Below are 25,329 nucleotides of genomic sequence, written 5' to 3' on the forward strand. Positions count from 1 at the left end.
TACCTCAGGCTTTGACCTGCTTCATGAAACTCATATAAGACCAAGAAGATCCCATGCCAGTAGTAGCAGAGGCCATTCCCTAAGTCAACTTGATTAATAGCAGGTACCACTTTTATATGTAACTTAAATTTTGTAATTATTTTATTGTATTTCTTTTTAACTTTGTGAACTGTTGTGATGGTACGTCTGAATGATGGTATATAAAATTCAATAAATAAATAAGATGGTTGAAAACATAGCTCTTGAATTGAAGTGGGTTAGGTAGACATGAAATGATATGGAAAAAAGACATGAGTTTTATATGAGATGATGGAAAGGGGCTGGAGATGAGGTAATGAGAATGGAGTTGAAATAGGATTAGGGAGGAAGGAGATGAGAGAGGATTGGGATGGAGGGATGAGATGGGATTGGAGTGGAGATAAGGCTGAAGATGGGAGAGCAGGCTCTGTAGATCCAGTTGGTTAAAGAAACTTTTTTTTCTTCTTCCTTCTGGCAGGTAGAAATTGAGCAGTTGGATCCGCGAGGTCGCACCCCTCTGCATCTTGCCACTACACTAGGCCACCTGGAGTGTGCCAGAGTCCTTCTCAAGTATGGAGCTGATGTTAACAAGGAGAATCGGAGTGGCTGGACAGGTGAGCAGCCTTCTCATACTTTCTATTAAACCCTGTGTGCATTCTTCTGTCTCCCTCCTTTTGTATCATTGCCTGATGGTATTATTCTGCATCACTATTTTATTTCCTGCTTTCTTCCAGCATGAGCTTTACTGTTATGTACAGTCTATTATGACTCTACCCTTTTCCCAAATTAGTGCAGTGCTAATGCTGATACCTGAGTGGTAAGGCACTGTTACTTCAGCAAAACAAATGTATGCAAAATAGAAATGAGGAATTACTATATCTGTATTAATGACTCCACTTCCAGTATATACTGACTTCCTCAAAAGTGCTGCATGCATAAATACTGCAAGATTCTCATACTCTTCTCCGGTGTGAGCTGTCTCCCCTCTGTGCAGTGTGTACTGACCTCCCCTCCGGCGTGAGTTATCCCCTCCATGCAGTGTGCACTGACCTCCCCTCCGGCGTGAGTTATCCCCTCCATGCAGTGTGCACTGACCTCCCCTCTGGCGTGAGTTATCCCCTCCATGCAGTGTGCACTGACCTCCTCTCCGGTGTGAGTTCTCCCCTCCATGCAGTGTGCACTGACCTCCTCTCCGGTGTGAGTTCTCCCCTCCGTGCAGTGTGCACTGACCTCCCCTCCGGTGCGACCTGTCTCCCCTCCGTGCAGTGTGCACTGACCTCCCCTCCGGCGTGAGTTCTCCCCTCCGTGCAGTGTGCACTGACCTCCCCTCCGGCGTGAGTTCTCCCCTCCATGCAGTGTGCACTGACCTCCCCTCCGGTGCGAGCTGTCTCCCCTCCGTGCAGTGTGCACTGACCTCCCCTCCGTGCAGTGTGCACTGACCTCCCCTCCGGCGTGAGTTCTCCCCTCCGTGCAGTGTGCACTGACCTCCCCTCCGGTGCGAGCTGTCTCCCCTCTGTGCAGTGTGCACTGACCTCCCCTCCGGCGTGAGTTCTCCCCTCCGTGCAGTGTGCACTGACCTCCCCTCCGGCGTGAGTTCTCCCCTCCGTGCAGTGTGCACTGACCTCCCCTCCGGCGTGAGTTCTCCCCTCCATGCAGTGTGCACTGACCTCCCCTCCGGTGTGAGCTGTCTCCCCTCCGTGCAGTGTGCACTGACCTCCCCTCCGTGCAGTGTGCACTGACCTCCCCTCCGTGCAGTGTGCACTGACCTCCCCTCCGTGCAGTGTGCACTGACCTCCCCTCCGGCGTGAGTTCTCCCCTCCGTGCAGTGTGCACTGACCTCCCCTCCGGTGCGAGCTGTCTCCCCTCTGTGCAGTGTGCACTGACCTCCCCTCCGGTGCGAGCTGTCTCCCCTCTGTGCAGTGTGCACTGACCTCCCCTCCGGTGCGAGCTGTCTCCCCTCTGTGCAGTGTGCACTGACCTCCCCTCCGGTGCGAGCTGTCTCCCCTCTGTGCAGTGTGCACTGACCTCCCCTCCGGTGCGAGCTGTCTCCCCTCTGTGCAGTGTGCACTGACCTCCCCTCCGGTGTGAGCTGTCTCCCCTCTGTGCAGTGTGCACTGACCTCCCCTCCGGTGTGAGCTGTCTCCCCTCTGTGCAGTGTGCACTGACCTCCCCTCCGGTGTGAGCTGTCTCCCCTCCGTGCAGAGTGCACTTGCCCTGCCCTGTGCGAGTTCCACATAGTATGCACTGATCTCCCCTCCAGTGTGAGTTCCTTCTTCATGCAGTGTGCGCTGACCTCCTCTCTGGTGTGAGTTATCCCTTCCATGCAGTGCGATAAGACGGTGACAGAATGCAGAAGTCTTGTAGTGACTTAGAAATCCCTTTAGGTTAATTTTCAAAGTGTGTGCATTGGGACAAAGACTGCAATACTTTTATCTGATATCCAAATGCTTAAATGGTATAGAACTTAATTCTCTCCAGGACAATTTGTTTCCTTACGCTTTTAGGCACACTGTTTTTGGGGGCAGGGCCTCATGATAGTTCCTTCTTTAAATGATATATGTAAAAGATCATTTTCCCAGATGAGCCCTTCCCTTTGAAATCAGATATCCAAGAACTTTTGGTACCTCACGAATGATTGAAATCTTGGCTTTTCATAGAGGCATTTCAAGTGAACAGGCAGGAGTGGTAATGCACAGAGACAAGTTGTTTTACTTTTCTCATGTTACAATAAAAATGATTTTGGGAAAAAAATAAAGCTTGGGTAATAAATTTTTACATGGACGTAGGGCCAGCTTTTTTTTTTGGGGGGGGGTAGGTGAGCTGTGCAGTTGCACAGTGTATCAAGCCCCAGAGAGTACTAGCGCCCCCCTCCCCCTCCTGATACAGGTGCTGGACCATTGAAGAGCTGGAGCCTAGTCCAGTAGGGCCTTTAGGGCTGGAGAGCTGTTACTGCTTCTCTTTGTCCCTCGGTGCTGAACTACTGCAGGTGCCAGCAGCAAGGCCTCCCTTACCCCAGCATATGGAGCTGAAAATCTTTTGTAAACATTAAAGAACTTAAATTTATACATCTCTACTCCCTTGACAATCTGCATTAACTAAGAACACAATAATAAGATGCAGACAGCAATCCAGCAATGAGATTGGAGCCTTCAAGTCTTTTGCATCAAGTGCCACATGTATGATTCTCTACCAGTCGTTGGTGAGAGGTTGTATGTGTGTGCTCGGTGAAAAGAGCCCCTGCTTCTTGGATCAAGTTTGATCCCTGGAGGCTAGACTGGTGGACCTGAAGGAGCTGAGGCAAACGGAAAGGTATGTAGAGACCACCTTCAGGGACATAAAAGCCAAGTGCCAACTCCAGTCTAGCAGACCCTGTGCTGCGTTGGAGAAGCAAGGTAACCTGGATGGAGAGCAGGAAATGATCTTGTAGCTAGGATCTGCTCGCCAGGTGATGCATTATCCTCTCGCACCGAGGATGGATGTCCAAAGACTTATACCCAGAATGCAAGGGTTAGATCGGCCGTCATAGCTGGCAATTCAATCATTAGGAATGTAGGTGGCTGGTGGATGTGAGGATTGTTTGATAACTTGCCTACTTGGTGCCAAGGTGGAGGGCTTTATGCATCATCTAGATAGGATTTTAAACGGTGCTGGGAGGCGGCGGCTGTCGTACATGTGGGCACCAATGACATAGGAAGGTATGGAAGGGGTGTTCTGGAAATCAAATGTAGGCTCTTAGGTAGAAAGTTGAAATCCAGACCCTCTAAGGTAGCTTTCACTGACAATACTCCCTGTTCTATGCATAGGTCCCCAGAGGCAGGCAGAGCTCTGGAGTCTCAATGCGTGGATGAGACAATGGTGCAGGGAAGAGGGACTCAGTTTGTTAGGAACTGGGCAACATTTTGAGGAAGGGGGGAGCATGTTCCGAAAGAATGGGCTCCACCTTAACCAGTGGAACCAGGATGCTGCTGGTAAGCTTTAAAAAGGAGAGGGAGCTACTTTAAAAAAAGAAAAAAAAAAAAAAAAGTTACTCAGCAACACATGGTTCAGAGGGAGGTATCTTCAAAGGATACTAAAAAAAAAACCAACAAAAGACAGGGAAGTTAGGGCATCCTGGTAAGAGAGGTTCCAATAAAAGCAAAAGAAGCCCATGTGCCTATAAGTAAAGAGCAGATTGAGTTAAATGATTCAAAATTATCCCTGTCACGTGCTAAGAAAGCTGAGTCTATATGCTAATGCTAGAAGTCTGAAAAGTAAATTGGGAGAGTATATAGCACTAGTTGAAGAAGCAGACTTAATTGGCAACTTAGAAACCTGGTGGAAGGAGGACAACCAATGGGACAATGCTATAACAGGGTACAAATTATGTTGTAATGATGGGGTGATTCTTTATGTTAAGGATGGCACAGGGTCCAACAGGATAAAGATCCTGCAGGAGATTAAATGCACAGCAGAATCTTTATGGGTGGAAATTCCATGTGTAAACGGGGAAGAGAATAGCAGTGGGGAGTATACTACCATCCAACTGGCCAAAATGAACAGACTATCAATGAAATGCTAATAGAAATTAGGGAAGCTAACAAATTTGGTAGCAAAGTAATCATGGGAGACTTCAATAATTCATATTGACTGGGTAAATGTCACATCAGGACATGCTAGGGACATAGTTTCTAGATGAAACAAATGACTGCCACATAGAACAGCTGCTCTGGGATCCGATGAGGGGGAGCCATTTTAGACCTAATTCTTAATGGAATTCATGCTTTGGTGTGAGAGGTAATGGTAATGGGGCCTTTCAGCATCAGTGATCATAATGTGATTACATTTTAATTAATGACTGGAGGAATGACATTAAGTAAATCTACTGCTCTTACATTTAACTTTCAATAGGGAGACTTTGATCAAGTGAGAAAAATAGTTAGAAAAAAACTAAACAGTGCAGAGCTTATATCCGGTGTGGACAGTGTTTAAAAATACCATCTTGGAAGCCCAGACCACTTGTATTCCATGCATTAGAAAAGGTGGAAGGAAAGCCAAATGATGGCTGGCATGGTTAAAAGGTGAAGTAAAAGAGGTTATTGTAGCCAAAAACTTCTTTCAAAAATCGGAAAAAGCATAAGCATTGGCAAGTCTTGCCTCACAAATCTGCTTCACTTTTTTGAAGGAGTTAATAAACATGTGGATAAAGGTGAACCGGTAGATATAGTATACTTGGATTTTCAGAAGGCGTTTGACAAAGTTCCTCATGAGAGGCTTCTAGGAAAAGTAAAAAGTCATGGGATAGGTGGCGATGTCCTTTCGTGGATTGCAAACTGGCTAAAAGACAGGAAACAGAGAGTAGGATTAAATGGACAATTTTCTCAGTGGAAGGGAGTGGACAGTGGAGTGCCTCAGGGATCTGTATTGGGACCCTTACTGTTCAATATATTTATAAATGATCTGGAAAGAAATACGACGAGTGAGATAATCAAATTTGCAGATGACACAAAATTGTTCAGAGTAGTTAAATCACAAGCAGATTGTGATAAATTGCAGGAAGACCTTGTGAGACTGGAAAATTGGGCATCCAAATGGCAGATGAAATTTAATGTGGATAAGTGCAAGGTGATGCATATAGGGAAAAATAACCCATGCTATAATTACACGATGTTGGGTTCCATATTAGGTGCTACAACCCAAGAAAGAGATCTAGGTGTCATAGTGGATAACACATTGAAATCGTCGGTTCAGTGTGCTGCGGCAGTCAAAAAAGCAAACAGAATGTTGGGAATTATTAGAAAAGGAATGATGAATAAAACGGAAAATGTCATAATGCCTCTGTATCGCTCCATGGTGAGACCGCACCTTGAATACTGTGTACAATTCTGGTCGCCGCATCTCAAAAAAGATATAATTGCGATGGAGAAGGTACAGAGAAGGGCTACCAAAATAAGGGGAATGGAACAACTCCCCTATGAGGAAAGACTAAAGAGGTTAGGACTTTTCAGCTTGGAGAAGAGACGACTGAGGGGGGATATGATAGAGGTGTTTAAAATCATGAGAGGTCTAGAACGGGTAGATGTGAATCGGTTATTTACTCTTTCGGATAGTAGAAAGACTAGGGGACACTCCATGAAGTTAGCATGGGGCACATTTAAAACTAATCGGAGAAAGTTCTTTTTTACTCAACGCACAATTAAACTCTGGAATTTGTTGCCAGAGAATGTGGTTCGTGCAGTTAGTATAGCTGTGTTTAAAAAAGGATTGGATAAGTTCTTGGAGGAGAAGTCCATTACCTGCTATTAAGTTCACTTAGAGAATAGCCACTGCCATTAGCAATGGTTACATGGAATAGACTTAGTTTTTGGGTACTTGCCAGGTTCTTATGGCCTGGATTGGCCACTGTTGGAAACAGGATGCTGGGCTTGATGGACCCTTGGTCTGACCCAGTATGGCATTTTCTTATGTTCTTATGATGTAAAACATTGATAAGGCAGGAAAAAGAGAATTTTAAAAAGCTAGCCATAGAAGCAAAAACTCATAATAACCTTTTTTTTTAAAAATATCCATAATAGAAAGTCTGTGAGGGAATCAGCTAGACCATTTGACAATCGAGGAGTTAAAGGGGCACTTAGGGAAGACATGGCCATAGCTGAAAGACTAAATGAATTCTTTGCTTCAGTGTTTACTGAAGAGGATGTTGGGGAGATACCCCTGACAAAAACAGTATTTAATGGTGGTGATTCAGAAGAACAAACAAAGCACTGTGAACCTGGATGATGTAATATGGCAGACTGACAAACTAAGGAGTAGTAAATCGCATGGACCAGATGGTTTACACCCTAGAGTTCTAAAAACTAAAAAATGAACTTGCAGATCTCTTACTAATAATTTGTAACCTGTCACTAAAATTGTCTGTTGTACCTGAAGATTGGAGTGTCCAGTGTGATGCCAATCTCTAAAAGGCTCCAGGGGTGATCCAGGAAACTGTAGATTGATAAGCCTGACATAAATTCTGGGAAAAATTGTAGAAAATATACTAAAGAATAAAATCACAGAACATATAGAAAGGCATGGTTTAATGCCAGCAAGAATTTATAGCATGGATTTGGCCTCACAAATCTGCTACACATTTTTTAGGGGATTAATAAAGATGTGGATATAGTGCTTTTGTCAAACGCCTTCTGAAAATCCAAAGTCTCTCGTGAGAATCTGCTCAGAAAAATGAAAGTTCATGAGATAGGAGGTGATGTCCTTTTGTGGATTGCAAACTGGTTAAAAGATAGGAAACAGAGAAGGATTAAATGATCAGTTTTCTCAGAGGAGAAAAGTAAATAGTGGAGTGCCTCAGGGATCTAAATTAGGACTGGTGCTTTGTAAAATGTTTCTAAAAGATCTGGAAAAGGGAACACAAAATTATTATGAGCTGTGAAATCTACAAGTAGATTGAGTGAAATTGCAGGAGGATCTTGCCATACTTTATTATTTATTTTAAAGCATTTATTATCTACCCCTTCAGTGTCAGAGGTGGGGTACAAGAAATTGCTCCTAAAAATAGACATCATAACAATGTAGTTATCTACTTGGAGGCTGGGCATCCAAATGGCAGATGAATTTTAATGTGGACAAGTGCAAAGTGATGCACAAGGGGAAAAGTAAGCAACGATGTTAGGTTCCACTTTAGGAGTCACCACCCAGGAAACAGATCTTGGTGTCATAATAGCTAATACAATGTAATCATCAGCCCAGTGTGCTGTGGCGATCAAAAAAGCAAACAATGCTAGGATTATTAGGAAGGGAATGGCAAATAAAACAGAGGATGTCGTAATGCCTCTGTATCGCTCCATGGTGAGACCGCACCTTGAATACTGTGTACAATTCTGGTCGCCGCATCTCAAAAAAGATATAATTGTGATGGAGAAGGTACAGAGAAGGGCGACCAAAATGATAAAGGGAATGGAACAGCTCCCCTATGAGGAAAGATTAAAGAGGTTAGGACTTTTCAGCTTGGAGAAGAGACGGCTGAGGGGGGATATGATAGAGGTGTACAAAATCATGAGTAGTCAAGAACGGGTAAATGTGAATATATTTACTCTTTTGGATAATGAAAGGACTAGGGGGCACTCCATGAAGTTAGCAAGTATCACGTTTAAAATCAATTGGAGAATATTCTCTTTCACTCAACATACAACTAAGCTCTTGGAATTCATTGTCAGAGGATGTGGGAAAAGCAGCTAGCAAGATAGATTTAAGAAAGCTTTGGGCATGTTCCTGGAGGAGAAGACCATAACTATTAGTAACCAGATAGATGGAGAAAACCATTACTTATCCCTGGGCAACATGGGATCTATAGGATCCTGCCAGATACCTGTGACCTGAATTGGCCACTGTTGGAAGCAGGGTACTGGGCTTGATGGACCCTTGGTCTGACCCAATAGGGCAAGTTCTTATGAAATGGAAGGCTGATAGGTAGGACCCAGTTTAAGATTACAGAATTCCTAGACAGAGGACTGCGGATGGGCTTCACGCCCATACACACACTACCCCCTGGAAATCCAAGAGCCATAGGGGAATCCCTGTTTTGAATGTTTTCAGAATTTGACACCCTAGGCCCTGCTGGTAGATAGGCAGGAGAGAAAAGATTGATATTGAGGACTGAGAAGGACAAGGGCAACCAGACACAGGAGACAGGGGCAGAAGACTGATACAGAGGGTTGAGAGAGATTGCAAGGCAAAGGATGTGGAAGTTATTAAGAAGGGAGAGGTAAAGAGTTGGTGAGGAAATTAAAAAGTCATGGGATAAGAGGCAATGTTTAGTTTGTTTGATTTATCTTCCGCTTTCGGGCACTTTCAACGCAGATTACATTCAGATATTGCAAGTATTTCTCTGTCCCCGGAGGGTCCACAATCTGAGGGGCTGATTCACTGAGCAATTTTCCCATAGACACAGAATGGGAGAAAACCCCTAGAGAATTAGGTCCTAGGTTTGTACCTGAGACAGTGGAGGGTAAAGTGACCTCCCAAGGTCACAGGAGGGGCAGTGGAATTTGAACCTTGGCTTCCCTGGTTCGTAGCCCCCTGCTCTAACCACTAGGCTACTCCCGTGGATTGAGAACTGGTTAAGAGAGAGAGAAAACAGAGAATAGGGCTAAATGGTACATTTTCCCAATGGAGAGTGACCCAGGGATCTATCCTGAGACCTCTGTTTTTTTTTTAACATTTATAAATGACCTAGACATGGGAACAACAAATGAGGTAATCAAATTTGCTGATGGTACAAAATTATTCAAAGTTATTAAATCACAAGAGGATTGTGAGAAATTGCAAGAAGACATTGCAAAACTGGGAGCCTGGGCATGCAAATGGCCAATGAAATTTAATGAGGACAAGTGCAAAGTGATGCACTTAGGGAAGAGTAACCCAAATTATAGCTACACAATGCAAGGTTCCCCATTAGACGTCACCACTCAGGAAAAGGATCGAGGTATCATTGTTAATTCATTAAAATCTTTTGCTCAGTGTGCAGCAGCAGCAGCAGCCAAGAAAGCAAATAGAATTACTCCTGGGGGAATTCTGCGCAAAAAATCTTAAAATTCTGCAAACTTTATATTGGTCAAAATAACACAATTTACATGACAGTCCTTAAGTAATTACATTTTAAATTATTACAGAAAAAAGTTATTAGTTAAAGATGCAGAATTTTAAATATTTTGAGAAGAATTTCCCTAGAAATTAACTGTAAGTGGCCCTTCCACTCATTCTCCCTACTCCCCTGGCCACTTTTGCCCTCTCAGGCCCCAACTCCTCCACCTGCCAGTATCTCTCCCCTCCACCTCTAGGTTCAACCCCTTCCACTCTATCTCCACTCCCAGAGTTTGACCCCATTCTCAGTACTGCCTCTCACACAGGCTCCCTCTAGTACACATACACACACTCACATCCCCTCATACAGGGCCCTCTCTTGCATACACACCCACACAAGCTCCCTTTCTCTCTCACACATACATCCTCACACAGGCTACCTATGTCTCTCTCTCATGCACCCCTTCACACAGGCTCTGTCTCACACATACACAATCCCTACACACAGGCTCTGTCTCACACATACACAATCCCTTCACACAGATTAGTACCCTCACATACACACAATCCTTTTTCATACACATGAGCTCCCAATCTCTCTCTCTCTCTCTCTCTCTCTCACACACACTCACACACTCCTTCACAATCTCCTCATATAGGCTCCCTCTCTCTGAAACCCACACTCAAGCATCCCTCCCATGCTCTCGCACAACCTCCTGCTTTCTGTCACCCTCCCCTCTCTCCCCCACACATTCTCTCTCACCGGCATGCTGTGAACGGAGCGCGTCCCTCGTCTGCCGTGGGATGCGCTCCGTTCGTGGCAAAGATTGAATGCCTGAGCGCACCATTTGCGGCGAAAAGGGAAGGCCCTCGTGTGCCGCAAACGGGGGCCTTACCTTTTCGCCACGAACGGCGTGCCCAGACCTTCATCTTCACCGTGAATGGAGCGCGTCCTGTTCGTGGCATGCCAGGGTCTCCTCTGCTATTTTCTGCGCAGGGGGGGAATTCTGCACTCCGCAGTAGCGCAGAATTCCCCCAGGACTATAAGAATGCTAGGGATTATTAGGAAAGGAATGGAGAATAAAACAGAGAATATCATAATGCCTCTGTATCACTCCATGGTGTGACCTCATCTTCAGTACTGTGTGCAGTTCTGGTCGCCACATTTCAAAAAAGATATAGCAGAATTAGAAAAGGTACAGAGAAGGGCAACCAAAATGATAAAGAGAATGGAATAATTCCCCTATGAGGAAAAGCTAAAGAGGTTAGGACTCTTCAGCTTGGAGAAAACAGGGCTGAGGGGGGATATGATAGAGGTCTATTAAAAAAAAAAAAAAAGAGTGGAATGGAACAAGTAAATGTTAATTAGTTGTTTACTCTTTTGAAAAGTACAAAGACCAGGGGACACACAATGAAGATATGAGGTAATACATTTAAAAGTAATAAGAGAAAATATATTTTTTTACTCAATTCATAATTAAACTCTGGAATTCTTTGCTGGAGAATGTGGTAAAATCTGTTAGTCTAGCTGGGTTTATAAGGGTTTGTACGAGTTACTGGAAGAAAAGTCCATTAACCATTATTAAGGTGGACTTGGGGAAAGACACCGCTTGTCCTTGGGATAAGAGGCATGGAATCTATCAGTCTTATAGGATCCTGCCAGGTACCTGTGACCTGGATTGACCACTGTTGGAAACAAGAAACTGGACTTGATGGACCCTCGGTCCGACCCAGTATAGGATGTTTATTTTCTTGTGAGAATGTAAGGGCATGGTTGGGGGATTAGTGAGAGGGGATGGCTGGAGAAAGTTAGCATGGCGATGACAGAGGAGGAGGCGGTTGACAGAGTCAGAAAAGAGGTGGGGTTTTGGGAGCAAAGACAAGGGAGATAGAGGTGAGGCAGGAGGAACTGGACGAGGAACAGGAAAAAAATTATCAAGATCAATGTTAGAGGTACAGAAACGGAAAGTGGAAAAGAGGGGAGACAAGATGGCAGTGGTCTGAGTAGATGTGGAAGAGTGCATTTTGAGTCCGATTCCACTCTGCTTTATTCTGATGATGTCTAAAAAACAAGAGGTAGGACCCTTGGATATGAGTTTCCTCCTTGGCAGATCCTTACCGGGGCACATAATTACAGAGCTTCATTTTCACAGCCATTTCCGTGCTTAGATTTGCACCTGCTGATCTGTGTGGGCAGTTTTGCCAAGAGAATTTAGGCAGAAACACTTTTTTTTTTTTTAATTTTATTTTGAAAAGTATCGTGGAATAGCAATACCTGACGAGATTGCGCCCTCCCCATAAATGGCATTGTATAAAATCTGATGTGGAGAAGCCATATGTGGGCTCCGCGGGGGTGGGGTCTGGCTGGGGTTGTCAATCACCCCACACTTTTTTTTTTTTTCAATTACATTTGAATTCCCTTGACAGAAGTGCCTGCATCAGATGAAAGGCGCATGTCTGTGTCGGGTAGTTTTCATAGAAAATGTAGGTGTGCAAATTTACTTTGAAAATTGGTATAATTTCAGCGGTCTGTCACAAAATAATCCTCAAAACGGCTTCAGAGAGAGAACGGGCCTTTCTAAGTCCCTATTGGACGAAAGTTAGCTGCCCCTTTGTTTCCTCTCCCCAGCGCACCGCTGTCTCACCTGTAGATTCACGAAACACCTTCCTTGGCCTTGCTGTGCCCAGTGTGGGGAATGTAACTCCCAAAAGCTCTGTAAGAGAGGTTTTAGGTAGGCCTAGAGAAAATTATCCCCTAATATTTTGTTTCTTGAACCTTCTTTGCATGCTTGCAAGGTATTTTTGGGAGAAAAGTACTCCAAAGCCAGGTTTTCAGCAGAGAGGGGGAGGGGGTCTTGGCTGGCCTCTGCTTCTGATTTCTCTCTTCCTGTAGTGCTGCAGGAGGCAGTCAGCACGCGAGACCTGCAACTGGTGCAGCTGGTACTGCGGCACCGCGACTATCAGCGAACAGTCAGGCGGCTGGCAGGAATCCCCATCCTGCTGGAAAAACTCCACAAGGTAAATGCTCTTTGGGTTAAACAGCAGTCTCCAGTTGGCTGATGACCAGAATTTTCTCCTCCTTTGTCTCTGCCTCTCTCTTGCTCTCTGTCCATCTGTCTCTTCCTCCAGTCCTCTGTGTGTCTTTCCTTGAGGGTGCAGAATGGATCTCTGGGAGGGAGTAGAGTAGGGTTGCTAACTGTCCAGTTTTGGACAGGACAGCCAGGTTTTCAGGCATTCTGTACAGTGTCCAGTCAGAACTACTGACCGGTCGCTAAACCTCCAGTTTTTGCAGGTGGATCCTCCTTTTTCCCCACAGCCTCTTACAGGCCGATACAGTAAAGTTCGCAGGCGAGCGCCCAGGCCACTCTCCTGTGTGCGCGATTCACTAAAACAAATTATTCAAATTAGGGCTCGCGGTAAAAAGAGGACTAGGGACACTAGCGCGTCCCTAGCGCCTCTTTTTGGACAGGAGCGTGGCTGTCAGTGGGTTTGACAGCCGACGCTCAATTTTGCCGGCGTCGTTTCTCAAATCCGCTGACCGCCACGGGTTTGGAAACCGGACACCGGCAAAATTGAGTGTCCGGTTTTCAAGCTGCGGGCCGATTTTACATTTTTTTTATTTTTAATTTGTAACTTTTGAAACCTCCGACTTAATATCGCCATGATATTAAGTCGGAGGGTGTACAGAAAAGCAGTTTTTACTGCTTTTCTGTGCACTTTCCTGGTGCTGGCAGAAATTAATGCCTACCTTTGGGTAGGTGCTAATTTCTGAAAGTAAAATGTGCGGCTTGGCTGCACATTTTACTTACTGAATTGTGCGGGAATAACTAATAGGGCCATCAACATGTGTTTGCATGTTGCGGGTGCTATTAGTTTCGGGGGGGGGGGGGGGGGGGGGGGACGACTACATTACCCCTTACTGAATAAGGGGTAAAGCTAGCACGTCAAAAACGCGCGTCCAAATGCGAGTTAACAGTGCGTTCCACTGGAGTGCACTGTACTGTATTGGCCTGTTAGTTAGGCTCCGACCCGCTTTTCTCTTCCTCTATCTCAGGAGAGCTGTGCTGTATCCCTGCCTCCTTTCCCATGCTGTGATTGGACAGCACAGGGAGAGGAAGTAGTGCACAGCATAGCCCAGCCCTCAGCTCCCAGTGGTTCTGCAGATACATAGATACACTGTTTAGGCAGTTCCCTGGCAGGATCTAAACCTTATGCAAATGAGGGGGTCCCATTCCCCCCCGGTCCTCAAGTGTCCAGTCCTGGTCTATGGAAAAGTTGGGCAACTCCAGAGTAGAGGAGACTGAGCCAAATGCTACTGCTTAAATGTTGGATCCATAGTGCAGTGCTTGAGAAATATGCCACTTCCGGACTCTGTTACATGCCAGTCTATCCCAGGGCATTCTGGGATTTGTGGTTCTTTTGTCTTGGGCACAGTGGGGTTATATTTCCTGGAGAGTATAGTAATGTGTAAACATTTCCTTCTGCTCCTTATTTTTGAGGATGGTGGTTTGGTTTTTTTGGAGAAATATTTTTTTTTTTGGGGGGTGGTGGGAATGACTGTAATTTGTCAAAGTGGCATGACCTAGACAGGAAGGAGGTCAGGAGCTTGTGTATTTACAGATTCTGTGTGGTCTCTTCCCAGGCTCAGGACTTTTACGTGGAGATGAAATGGGAATTCACCAGCTGGGGTGAGTAACTGGCCAGCTGGCAGGCTTTGGCAAGGATCTGGGATGCAGCCACCCACCTGCTGCTTAAGAAACAGTGAAGATACATTTTCTCTGTTCATATCCTGCCATTCTGTGCTGAAAGGGTGTGCCAGGTTGGTCAGTCTCCTCAGCCATGCGTTGTGGGGGCTGGAAGCAATGGTTTCAGGGGGGGGGGGGGGAGAGTGAGCGCCATGCTGCCGGACACTCAGCCACTCGGCATTGCTAGCTGGGCAGTGCAGCTCAAGTGGGTCCCCAGTTCTTATCGGCAATGTTCCAACTTCTTTAAGCACTGAGGGGAGCTGTACTGCAAGCCAAATGGAGAAGCGGCTGGAAGGCAGCGATGGAGGTTAGACCCTTGTGTAGAGAGAAGCTACAGCCAATAGCTCTGATGTGCCTGTAACACACGTGCGGACTTAGACACTGTCGGGCCTCCTTCAGCAAAGAGCAGCTCATTGCATGTACAGTCTCAACCGGCGAGCATGTGCGCAGAACCCCCAGTCCCTACATGCACACATCCACTTCCACAGTGTGAGCACTACAAGAGAGACAGTCCCTGCCCCTTGGAGCTTACAAGCTACTTGGGACACACAGACAAGAGAGACAGACCAAAAAAAAAAAAAGGCTTTGAGCTAAAAAGATGAGGCTAACATGATAGGAAAGAGCTAGGTTAGGATTAATTGATGAAGGGTAAAGCTGCAAGAAAATGAGGCCTCTTCAGACACTATTTTAGAAAACAGCTAGCGGATAAATTCAGATGGCCCTGTGCTCCAAGAATTTGGTTCAAGTTATAATATAATAACTTAATATGTCCACACACTGTATCTATAACACTGAATCATTACTTCTGGCTTATACCTCCATTGTCCCAGGAGTAAACGTTCTAATGTTAGCTACAGAGAGGTTATAATATATAATATATAATAACTTAATATGTCCACATGCTGTATCTATAACACTGTATCATTACTTCTGACTTATATCTCCTTTGTCCCAGGTGCAAACGTTCTAATGTTAGATACAGAGAGGTTATAATATATAATATATAATAACTTAATATGTCCACACGCTGTATCTATAACACTGTATCATTACTTCTGGCTTATATCTCCATTGTCCCAGGTGCAAACGTTCTAATGTTAGATACAGAGAGGTTATAATATATAATATATAATATATAATAACTTAAGATGTCCACACGCTGTATCTATAACACTGTATCATTACTTCTGGCTTATACCTCCTTTGTCCCAGGAGTAAACGTTCTAATGTTAGCTACAGAGAGGTTATAATATATAATATATTAAACTTATAGATACAGCGTGTGGACATATTAAGTTATTATATATTATATATTATAACCTCTCTGTAGCTAACATTAGAACGTTTACTCCTGGGACAAAGGAGGTATAAGCCAGAAGTAATGATACAGTGTTATAGATACAGCGTGTGGACCTATTCTGGCTTATACCTCCTTTGTCCCAGGAGTAAACGTTCTAATGTTAGATACAGAGAGGTTATAATATATAATATATAATAACTTAATATGTCCACACGCTGTATCTATAACACTGTATCATTACTTCTGACTTATACCTCCTTTGTCCCAGGAGTAAACGTTCTAATGTTAGATACAGAGAGGTTATAATATATAATATATAATAACAAGATGTCCACATGCTGTATCTATAACACTGTATCATTACTTCTGGCTTATATCTCCTTTGTCCCAGGAGTAAACGTTCTAATGTTAGGTACAGAGAGGTTATAATATATAATAACTTAATATGTCCACACGCTGTATCTATAACACTGTATCATTACTTCTGGCTTATACCTCCTTTGTCCCAGGAGTAAACGTTCTAATGTTAGCTACAGAGAGGTTATAATATAGCATGTGGGCTTAAGTTATTATATATCTATAATGCTGTTGTCATTTCTGGCTCCCTGGTCACAGCTAAGGGACTCTGAGACTGCAGAGTGAATGTTGGAAGTGGAATAGAAGTTGCAACTTCAGATTTTTCAACGTTGGCTTCTTGTTTGTAGGTTGCATCATCACTAAATGAAGTTAAGGATTCTATGTTTGTCCTCATTAGACAGGTGCCTCATATCCTGCACATTGTGAGAATGGCAGTAGCATTGAGTCTCAGGATTCTATGGTTGTCCTCATTAGACAGGTGTCTCACATCCTGCACATTGTGAGAATGGCAGTAGCATTGAGTCTCAGGATTCTATGTTTGTCCTCATTAGACAGGTGTCTCATATCCTGCACATTGTGAGAATGGCAGTAGCATTGAGTCTCAGGATTCTATGTTTGTCCTCATTAGACAGGTGTCTCATATCCTGCACATTGTGAGAATGGCAGTAGCATTGAGTCTCAGGATTCTATGTTTGTCCTCATTAGACAGGTGTCTCATATCCTGCACATTGTGAGAATGGCAGTAGCATTGAGTCTCCCAGAGTGAGTCCTTGCTTCTCTCTCTACCAGTGCCACTGATTTCCAAGATCTGCCCTAGTGACATGTACAAGGTCTGGAAGTGTGGTCAGAAGCTGAGGGTGGACACGACGCTGCTTGGATTTGAACACATGAGCTGGCAGCGAGGAAACCGCAGCTTTGTCTTCCGGGGACAAGGTCAGCAAAATGATTTTGCATCCTGCCTGTCCATCTCTCTCCCTCTAAAGCACCCTAAAGTCTTTTGCTTAATGGGGACAGGCCCTGGGCATTGGAACACATCCAGAAGTTACCTTTGTGAATCTTATCACAATGTTCCCAGAGTAACTTACCCGTTCTCTCGCTCACCTTCTTTTTCGATTCACTCTACCCAGGTGACGCACAAGTACTCAGTCTGATATTGGAAGCAGGAGCACTGAGTAAGTTATACCTATTCTGTCCCAGCAGACACCAGCGCTGTAGTAATGGAAATTGATCACGACCGACGGGTGGTGTATACTGAGACACTGACCTTGGCATCACATGACCGAGAGGTTCTCCTGGCTGCTGTGCAGCCCACTGAGGAGCAGGCCATGAGCCGCCTTACTGCCCCTGTCGTAACCACTCAGCTGGACACTAAGAACATTGCCTTTGAGAGGTAAAATATGTGAGGTGGGGTTACAGCCTGGGACGTGACATAATGTCATCTGCCAGTGGCCAGTGTGATAAAGGGAGCATATTTTCATTGACCATGGGCGGGGGGGCATATGCCATTGGCATAAGGTAGGTAGGGTGGGCATATGATGTCATTAGTCCATGGTTCAGTAAGAAGGGAGCATGTGCCAATCGCACATGGTCAATAGGGCAGTAGGCATGCGATGTAATTTGGCCAATGGTCAGTAGGGAGGGGACACATGATGCCATTGGCGCATGGTCAGTAGGGTGGTGGACATTTGAGGTCATTGGCGCATGGTCAGTAGAAAGGGGCCATATGATGTCATTGGTGTATGGTCAATAGTGTGATGCTATTAACCAATTCAGTAGTGAGGAATTGTGAATGTCTTGGGTTTAGATGCTACAACTATTTTTAAGGTGGAAATATAATTTACAAGTGAATGAAGAGAAGGAGTAAAGAAAAGAGGACTCTTAATTTAGAGGGGAATATCCAGTTCTCCTAGTGCACTATTTACCCAGTAATGTCACCTCCCGCCCCCTCACACATGTCCCTGAGCTGGTTGTTCTCACCATGGAGGAGGGAGGTGATGGGAGGGCTGGAAAACCATTGGTGCAGGATGCAGAATCTGTATATATGGGGTAGAACTTGCTTTTCGGTTCTTAATCTTATTCTATGGTTACTGTTTGGCAGGAATAAATCAGGAATTCTGGGCTGGAGGAGTGAAAGAACAGAGATGATTAATGGCTACGAAGCGAAGGTGAGATTGGAAAGCTCCTTCTCAGATGATGGCTTTGTATTCCAAACCAACTCCATAAGAATAAGGGGAAAGTGAGCAGACAGATGGTTCTGAGGACAGCGAGTATGGAGCAGAATGTTAGATATTCGCAAAACACTGAGAGCACATTGCGACCTCTTTCTGCACAGGGGGCTAGAGTCGGTAAAAGCAGACCAGTTACCGCCAGTGGGGCCCTTGCTCTGCTACTGGAGCATTTGTCTAGCCTTCATCAGGCCTTGTTGTTAGATTTCTGTTGGCTTCTGAACGGGCCTGGCCCCCATTTTGTAAATCAGAGCATGCGGCGCCAGCAGCGGACTCTGGTCTAGAGCCAGAGAGGCTCAGTTCCAGCTCAGAGGTGAATTTGTACTGTAGAAGGCTCTGCCGGCTCTGGGCTGCACGATCTCTTGGCACCCAAGTGGTGTTAAGTGGCTGAGCAGCGCAGGAAGCTGCAAGGAAGGTCTGGCTCTCAGGAGAGGTGGGAGTAGAGGGGAAGGGTCAGTGAGGAGAGGAGACCCCTCCCCGTGTCATCCAGCTCTGGAATAACCTGGGCAAGCTGAGCATTAAAAGTTGGATCATGTGCCGTTGTCTTAAATTTTTTTTTTTTTTTAATAATTCTTTATTAACAAAGCCATAACTTACAATAACAGCAAAATCAGCGCAGAAATCCCATTGTCACGCTCCAAAACCGTTCTGGCTAAGAACAAAGGTTGTATCAGGTGGCAGCATAATCCCACAGGCCCATCCCGTTCTTCTACACTTTAATTGAGATGCAAACATAGAATTGATGAGAGGGTCAGCTTAAGTCCAACATAATCAAGAAAGGACCCAGCAACAGTAGGGCTCTCGTTTATAAACTCTCCATTAGTAGCTGTGTCCAACCACCTTTGAAAAAGGGGAGCAGATCTGAGTGAATTCGTGCAGAGTCTTGGCTGCACGGTCATCAGCTTTTCCATGTAATGGGCTGTAAACGATCTCTGTTTTACAACCAATTTGGATGCAGGCGCACATCTAGCAGCCAATGAGATAGGATGCAAGGTTCTGTTCTGAGATGAAGTATGCAGTAACCAGAACGTAGGGTCCCTTTGGAATTTCACATTGTAAGATAGCGTTAGTTGATCTAAGTACTCCTTCCTAGAATCAGGCAGCCACTGGGCAGGACCACCCAACAGCCCACAGTTTCACCAGCGTAGGCCATCCAGATTAGGATGCATCTTTTTCAGTCTCTCGGGATTCAGGTGCCACCTGTATAACACTTTATAACTGTTTTCAGGTAGTGAAGAGGATGAAGAACTCCCCTGAATACACACAAAACAAATCCTGCTCCCCTTCCCGCCCCACACTTCACCCAGATCCGGCTCCCAGGCCTTCGTATAATTAAATTTGTCAGTAGGTGCTACATTCAGCAACATATACAGCTTAGAAACGATCCCCCTAATACGGGAGGCCCTTTTTACAAGAGGTCTGCATTACGGATTTCCCCATTCCCAAAGTGGTTCATGTAGTGTGCCAACTGAAGCCAAGCAAAGAAGTCTCATCCCCGAACCCCGTGTATCCTCCGAAGCTCCCTGAAATCACCTAACTTGCTCCCATTCCATTACCTGCCCTTATACAGGCAAGGCCCAAGGAGTCCCATTTCTGGAAAGCTTGACTCCCTGTCCCTATCTGAAAGTCTGGATTATATCTAATGGGAAGGCTGAAGTAGCAATCTCTCGATCCCACCAATACCCATCTCCAGCTTTTCCAAATCGAAAAAAATGCTGGCTGTGCCAAGGGGGCATGAGGCTACCAACCCCTCTCTGCCATTTTGGCAACCAATGAGAAATGATGCAAGGGAGTATCCCCCATCATAAACTGTTCAGTCTCGACCAGTGTGTTTGTTTTCCAGGGCATGACAATCAACTGCCTTCAACTCTAAGGCTACATAATATTTCCGTACATTATTCACGAGATGGATTTGGTCACCCGTGGAGGCCTCTGTTTTCCTCTGTCATCTTCTAAGCCCTCTCTCTGGAACAGGACTTGGCAAAGTCTGGAATAAATGACCCAATTTAGGAAGCGTGTTCATTTTTATGGCCGCCGTCCTCCCTAGCCAGGATAAAAGATTGACGGTCCCAGATTTCTAGATCCTGTTCCCTTTGTTTAACAAGTGGAACATAATTTATACAGATAAGCTCACCTAATTCTGAGCACACATTGACCCCTAATACCGAAGGTGACTGTTTGCCCATTTAAAGGGAAACTTCCCTTTCAACCCATCTACATCCTCAGCGGAAAGAGAAAAATTCCCCAAATTTCTGATTTTTCCATGTTCACTTTAAAACTGTATCCCTTTCCAAAATCCTGAATTCTGTAACAATAGGTGCCAACGATATCTCCGGTTTATTCAGAGTGAACATATCATCAGCATATAGGGAGATTTTATAATGATCCTTTCCTATTTGAATTCCATTCTACTTCTCTGTATCTGCACCCCTGCCGCGTCCCTTTCCTGACCCTAAAAGTATTGGAATAGCCCCCATTCACCTTTATACAGGCCTCCGGATTCCTATATAGTTTTGTCCCACCCAATGAAGTGCTGGCCAAGCCTCATACTCTCCATTACCTTAAACAGAAAAGGCCGCTGCACCCGATCAAAAGCCTTCTCCGCATCCGCTGCAAAGAGCAGGGAAGGTGTTCGGGCCATGGCGAAAGCCACCAAGTTCAAGGTTTTCTGCACAATATCACCGGGCACACATCCCCGCCTAAAGCCAGCTTGGTCCCCAAGGTTTATGGAAAGTATCACTTGGCACAGCCTTTGAGCCAATACTTTGGCCAAAAGCTTCAGATCAACATGGAGCAAAGAGAATGGTCTATACGAGCTGCACAAGGTATGAACCTTTCCTCCTTTCGGCCACACAGTTATCCCGGCAATATTAGCATCCTTCAACCGTAAACCCCTTCCCTCAAATGATGATGATATACATGCTCGCTAACAGAGCAGCCAGACCGGACTGAAATGCTTTATAACATTTTGGAGTAAATCCATCTGTCCCCAGTGCCTTTCATGCCTTTAAATCTCAAATTGCCCAAATCACTTTGGCAGTCTAAATGGGCCTATCTGAAACCTCCCGACAGATATCCCCCACCTAGGCAGCTCCACGCCCCCGAGATATTGTTCAATATTCACTTCTGTTGTTGCCATATCCCCAGCATACAAGCAGAATAAAACTGAGTGAACCGCTGCCTGATAACTTGACCACTCGCGCACAAATTTACCTTCCTGGTGTTTTTAATTTTCAGGATCTGAGCTTGAGAATGATTAGCCTTAGGTTTTTGGGCCAGAAACTTGCCAGCCTTATTCCCTTGACCGAGGTGTACTTCCTTGACTTTATCCAATTGACATGGTGTGTCCCCACTTCCAGCAAGCTCAACTCATGCCGATTAAGCTTCCAGCTCCCGCAAAGTCTGCCTGGCCAGAGTGAGTTTGTGCGTCAGCTCTTTCACTCTCCTTTCTCTCGCTCCCTCCTTATAGGATGCAGTCACAGTTACCTCGCCCTGCACTATGGCTTCCAAGCAGTCCCAGGGAACAGTAGGGGTGGCACCCGTCAAATCAATAAACTGAAGATAATCCTGAATGTTTTCTTGAATTTGCTGGCATGCAGCCGTATCTTGCAGTAAAGCATCATTCGGTTTCCAAAAGAGGTGCCCCCTATCCCTAGTCGTGCTCTGCACATCCCACCAAATCGGGGCACGGGGCGAGCACGAAATAGATCCAATCTCCGTCTCCTCCCATCTAGCAGAAACCAGCTTTTAATCTCTAAGAAAATAATCTATCCGGGTACAGACATTGTAGGGCTTGGAGCAGAAGGTACAGCTTCTCACTGTCGGATGCAATACCCGCCACATGTCTGCTATTTGACATTTCTCCAAAAATTGTTTCAGCCGTTGCCTAGAAGAATGAGGAGCCTCGCTCCTCCCCAGAAATGGGGATCGGACCCGACTGAAATCCCCTTCCACATGTGTCAAAGGTCCAAAAACTGTCCCTGGTTAGGAGAACATGGAGTGTAAAGCTCCTGACTCAGCCTGATTTTGCAGCATAATCCACCCTGCCATCATTATCCGTCTGTACTCTTTCCGTGCCCTCACCTCCCCATATTCATTTCTCCTTGGGCTATAGGGGCCAAGTCCATAGAGGGGATATTGCTGCGACCTTCGCCTCTCTTGCGTAAATGAGAGTCCTGCAGAGAAATCATTTCCCTAAAGATTTTATGTATCTTAAAAGGGGAATTTAAGCCTTTAGCATTAACAGAAACAAATCTAAGCGTCCCCGTCATTTACCTTTTAAGACGAACAGATGCACAAAAGCCCAATCTCCCTGTCGTCTCCCAGATCCCTTCAAAGCACGTTCCCTGCGTTCCCCCAATCATTCTCCGTAGTCCACCCTCCCTTCTCCGCCTGCCAGCTAATCAGCAGGCCTTTCCTACATATCTGAATGAACATCCCCCATCTCTCCAAGCTCTCCACCGTCCTCACCCCCATAACCGCACCAAATATTTAAGGGCTAGCGAATTATCAGAAGTGCGGAATATATATATTCAACATTTCACCTCTCCAGCTGAATAACCTGGTACAGAAAACCTCAAAGCCCCTTATCAGGCATATTCAACAATCTAGCAGACCGCATGCAGCTTGCCCGGTGGGGCAGAACAGCATTGCAGCAGCTTCCAAGGGACGACCCACACTCGGTCAGGTTGCGGACGGATGCTGAGACCGATTGCCCTCTTCCCCCCCCCCCCCTCGCTGCTTCCTTTGCTGAGGGTCTATGGGGGGAGGACCATTGTGCCCGCTGCTTGTAGAATAACCGTCGACTCTGATTCTGAACTAATCCCGAAAGTGACGCCGCTGATGGTAAAACGCCAGCCCGCATGGGAAAAGCCACTGGTAACAAATATTCTCACTACGTAGGAGAGGACGCCACTGACTGAAGCTCCCTGCATTTCCTCAGAGTTGTAGGTGATAAAATCATCGTAGATCACAATCTCATGACTGAACCCATTTTTCAGGCCGGTTTGAAAAATCTTCTCTCTCTAAGAAGATAGCTGTGGAAACAGACTGCGTCTTTCGATGCGTTTTGCCCTTGCCACTAACCCACAAAATGGCCTAGCAGATTCTCTGTAGCACTTCTGGAGCAGCAAGTACACTCCTCCAGCTCTGGCGCTCCTCTGATTCTCCGGTTGCAACGCCCGGATTGGTTTTCAAGATCCTCAAGCTTATTTAGAGGTCTCTTCATTGGTTTGTTTTTTTGGGGGGTTTTTTTGTAGTTGCTCGGTCCATAGCACATTCCACCTCCTCTACTCGCTTAGAGAAATCCACTACTTCTGACCGCAATTCATTCACGGTCTCTCGGAGTTCATCCTTTTGTAGATTTAAATATCCCATTGAATGTCTCGGAGCCACGTACTAAAGTCGGCTTTTGTTAGTTTGTCACCCGCTCCAGCTTCCGGCAGCACCTCTTCTTCTTCATCCCCTGCTCTGCCGCCGCTCGCCTCCCCTCCACTTGTTCCTCCATCTGACTGAGGTGCTGCAAAAGGGGAGAGCCGCTGCGAATCCACCGGCTTTTTCCCGGGTAGTCATTCTTCCGAAGTTTACACACGACAGGGGCAGTCAGGTCTCTGACAGTAATCGCTGCAACTCGCCCAAAATTAACTTTTTTTTTTTTTTTAAGCGGGGATGGTGGAGGAGAGCTCAACACCTAAGCGTCCATCTTACCAGGGTGACGTCTCTTCCCCCACCTGCCGTTGTCTTTCTAAGAGGGGCTCCCTCTTCCTCCTGGAAGAGTAGAATGAAAAAAAGCTATTTATTTATTTTAAAAAGTTTTTTTATTCCGCACCGTCCTGTGTTCTAAGCGTTGTATAAGTTAAAAGCATACGACGCCAATGTCTTTACCCCTAGCCAAAACAAACAGAGCAGAGACAGAAAGTTCCCCCTAATTGCAAACCCGCAGCCGGAGGGAATGGAGGAGCTCTGGTGCGTGCCCAGTACAGTGTCGGGGGGAAGGTAGGGAGAGCCGACAGTCGCTGCAGAAACTGCTATGAAAGTGTCCTGGCACTAAGCGTGGTTTTTCTTGTGCGTGTGTCTGGGCTCAGGTGTACGGTGCTTCCAACGTGGAACTAATCACCAGGACACGGACAGAGCATCTCTTGGACCAGCACAAGAGCAAAAGCAAAGGTAAGGAAGCCAGGAGAGGGAGCCGCTCTCTTCGGCCTGCACCTTGCGCGGCCTCGGGATAGAGCGCTCGTGCCCGGCGGTCTTTGCGTTTGTAGCCCTCACAGCAGATGGCGGACGTGACTATCTCCAGGTCTGCATTGAGTCTTCTGCCCTGAAATTGCTTCCTGGTTTGGTCTTCTGAGGCTGGGAGAGAGGGGAGTGCAGCAGCCCACACCTCTGGGCGTTTGAGGGCACTGGAGTGCTTAGGAGAGGAGGGGACATACTGTGACGGGTGCTTAGGATGGACAAAAGAAAATGCAAGCCTCAGTCTGCATAGTCTCCTCCATTTTGTCTGTCTGTCTGTCCTCGCCCTCCTCTTGCTCAAGGCATTGTAATTAATTCCTTTGATTTCCTGAAGCAATTTTTTGTACCCTTTCTCAGGAAGTAAAACTCCACTCCAGTCCTTCCTGGGGATTGCCGAGCAACACGTTGGTCCAAACAACGGGGTGAGTCCATGTGAGAGAGACTGGGAGAGAACTCTGAATCCCCCCCCCCCCCCCGTGACTTCATGCCCCTCCATTCCCATCCCAACCAGAGCCTGCCTCCCCCACCCGTCCCAAATTACAACCAAGAAAAGACCAAAAGCAGCCAGACTTGCCTTGCCGAGGATGGACTGTCTACAAATCTGTCGACTAATTTTAAAAAAGTGCTTCCTCCACTGCCACACAATAGCTTTAACACACCCCACTACAGCCTGTGCTTTCCACTGAGAGGGATGTTGGAAACCAGGACCCAAATCTCTCTGACTTATCATTTATCCTTAGGGTGTGGGGGCACCTGGAAAAATCCAAAATATACACAAGGGAGAAGATTGTATTAGGAAAGAGATCCGCCCCTAATACAAATCATCAGCACATGTATCAGCCATCCCACAGCAAACTGGGGAGCAGAAAGAGCCACATCCACATGCAGCTAACATTAA

The 25,329-nt window shown here is 45.8% G+C and overlaps 1 protein-coding gene across 5 annotated transcripts in view; it reads left to right on the forward strand.

Moving 5' to 3' along the window:
• Positions 1-25,329, forward strand: part of ANKRD13B (ankyrin repeat domain 13B) — a 95,285-nt gene that overhangs the window by 47,403 nt on the left and 22,553 nt on the right. For 3 of the 5 annotated variants that reach the window (XM_029612252.1, XM_029612249.1, XM_029612247.1), the window contains exons 2-9: positions 497-632; positions 12,470-12,594; positions 14,219-14,264; positions 16,768-16,911; positions 17,176-17,368; positions 18,077-18,143; positions 24,287-24,368; positions 24,789-24,853. In XM_029612252.1, the coding sequence (XP_029468112.1) occupies positions 497-632; positions 12,470-12,594; positions 14,219-14,264; positions 16,768-16,911; positions 17,176-17,368; positions 18,077-18,143; positions 24,287-24,368; positions 24,789-24,853 (858 nt within the window). The remainder of the gene's footprint in view (positions 1-496; positions 633-12,469; positions 12,595-14,218; positions 14,265-16,767; positions 16,912-17,175; positions 17,369-18,076; positions 18,144-24,286; positions 24,369-24,788; positions 24,854-25,329) is intronic. The other 2 variants (XM_029612248.1, XM_029612251.1) reach the window with 2 other exon arrangements.

This window comes from Rhinatrema bivittatum, chromosome 8 (assembly GCF_901001135.1).
Source record: "Rhinatrema bivittatum chromosome 8, aRhiBiv1.1, whole genome shotgun sequence".
Lineage (NCBI taxonomy): Eukaryota > Metazoa > Chordata > Amphibia > Gymnophiona > Rhinatrematidae > Rhinatrema > Rhinatrema bivittatum.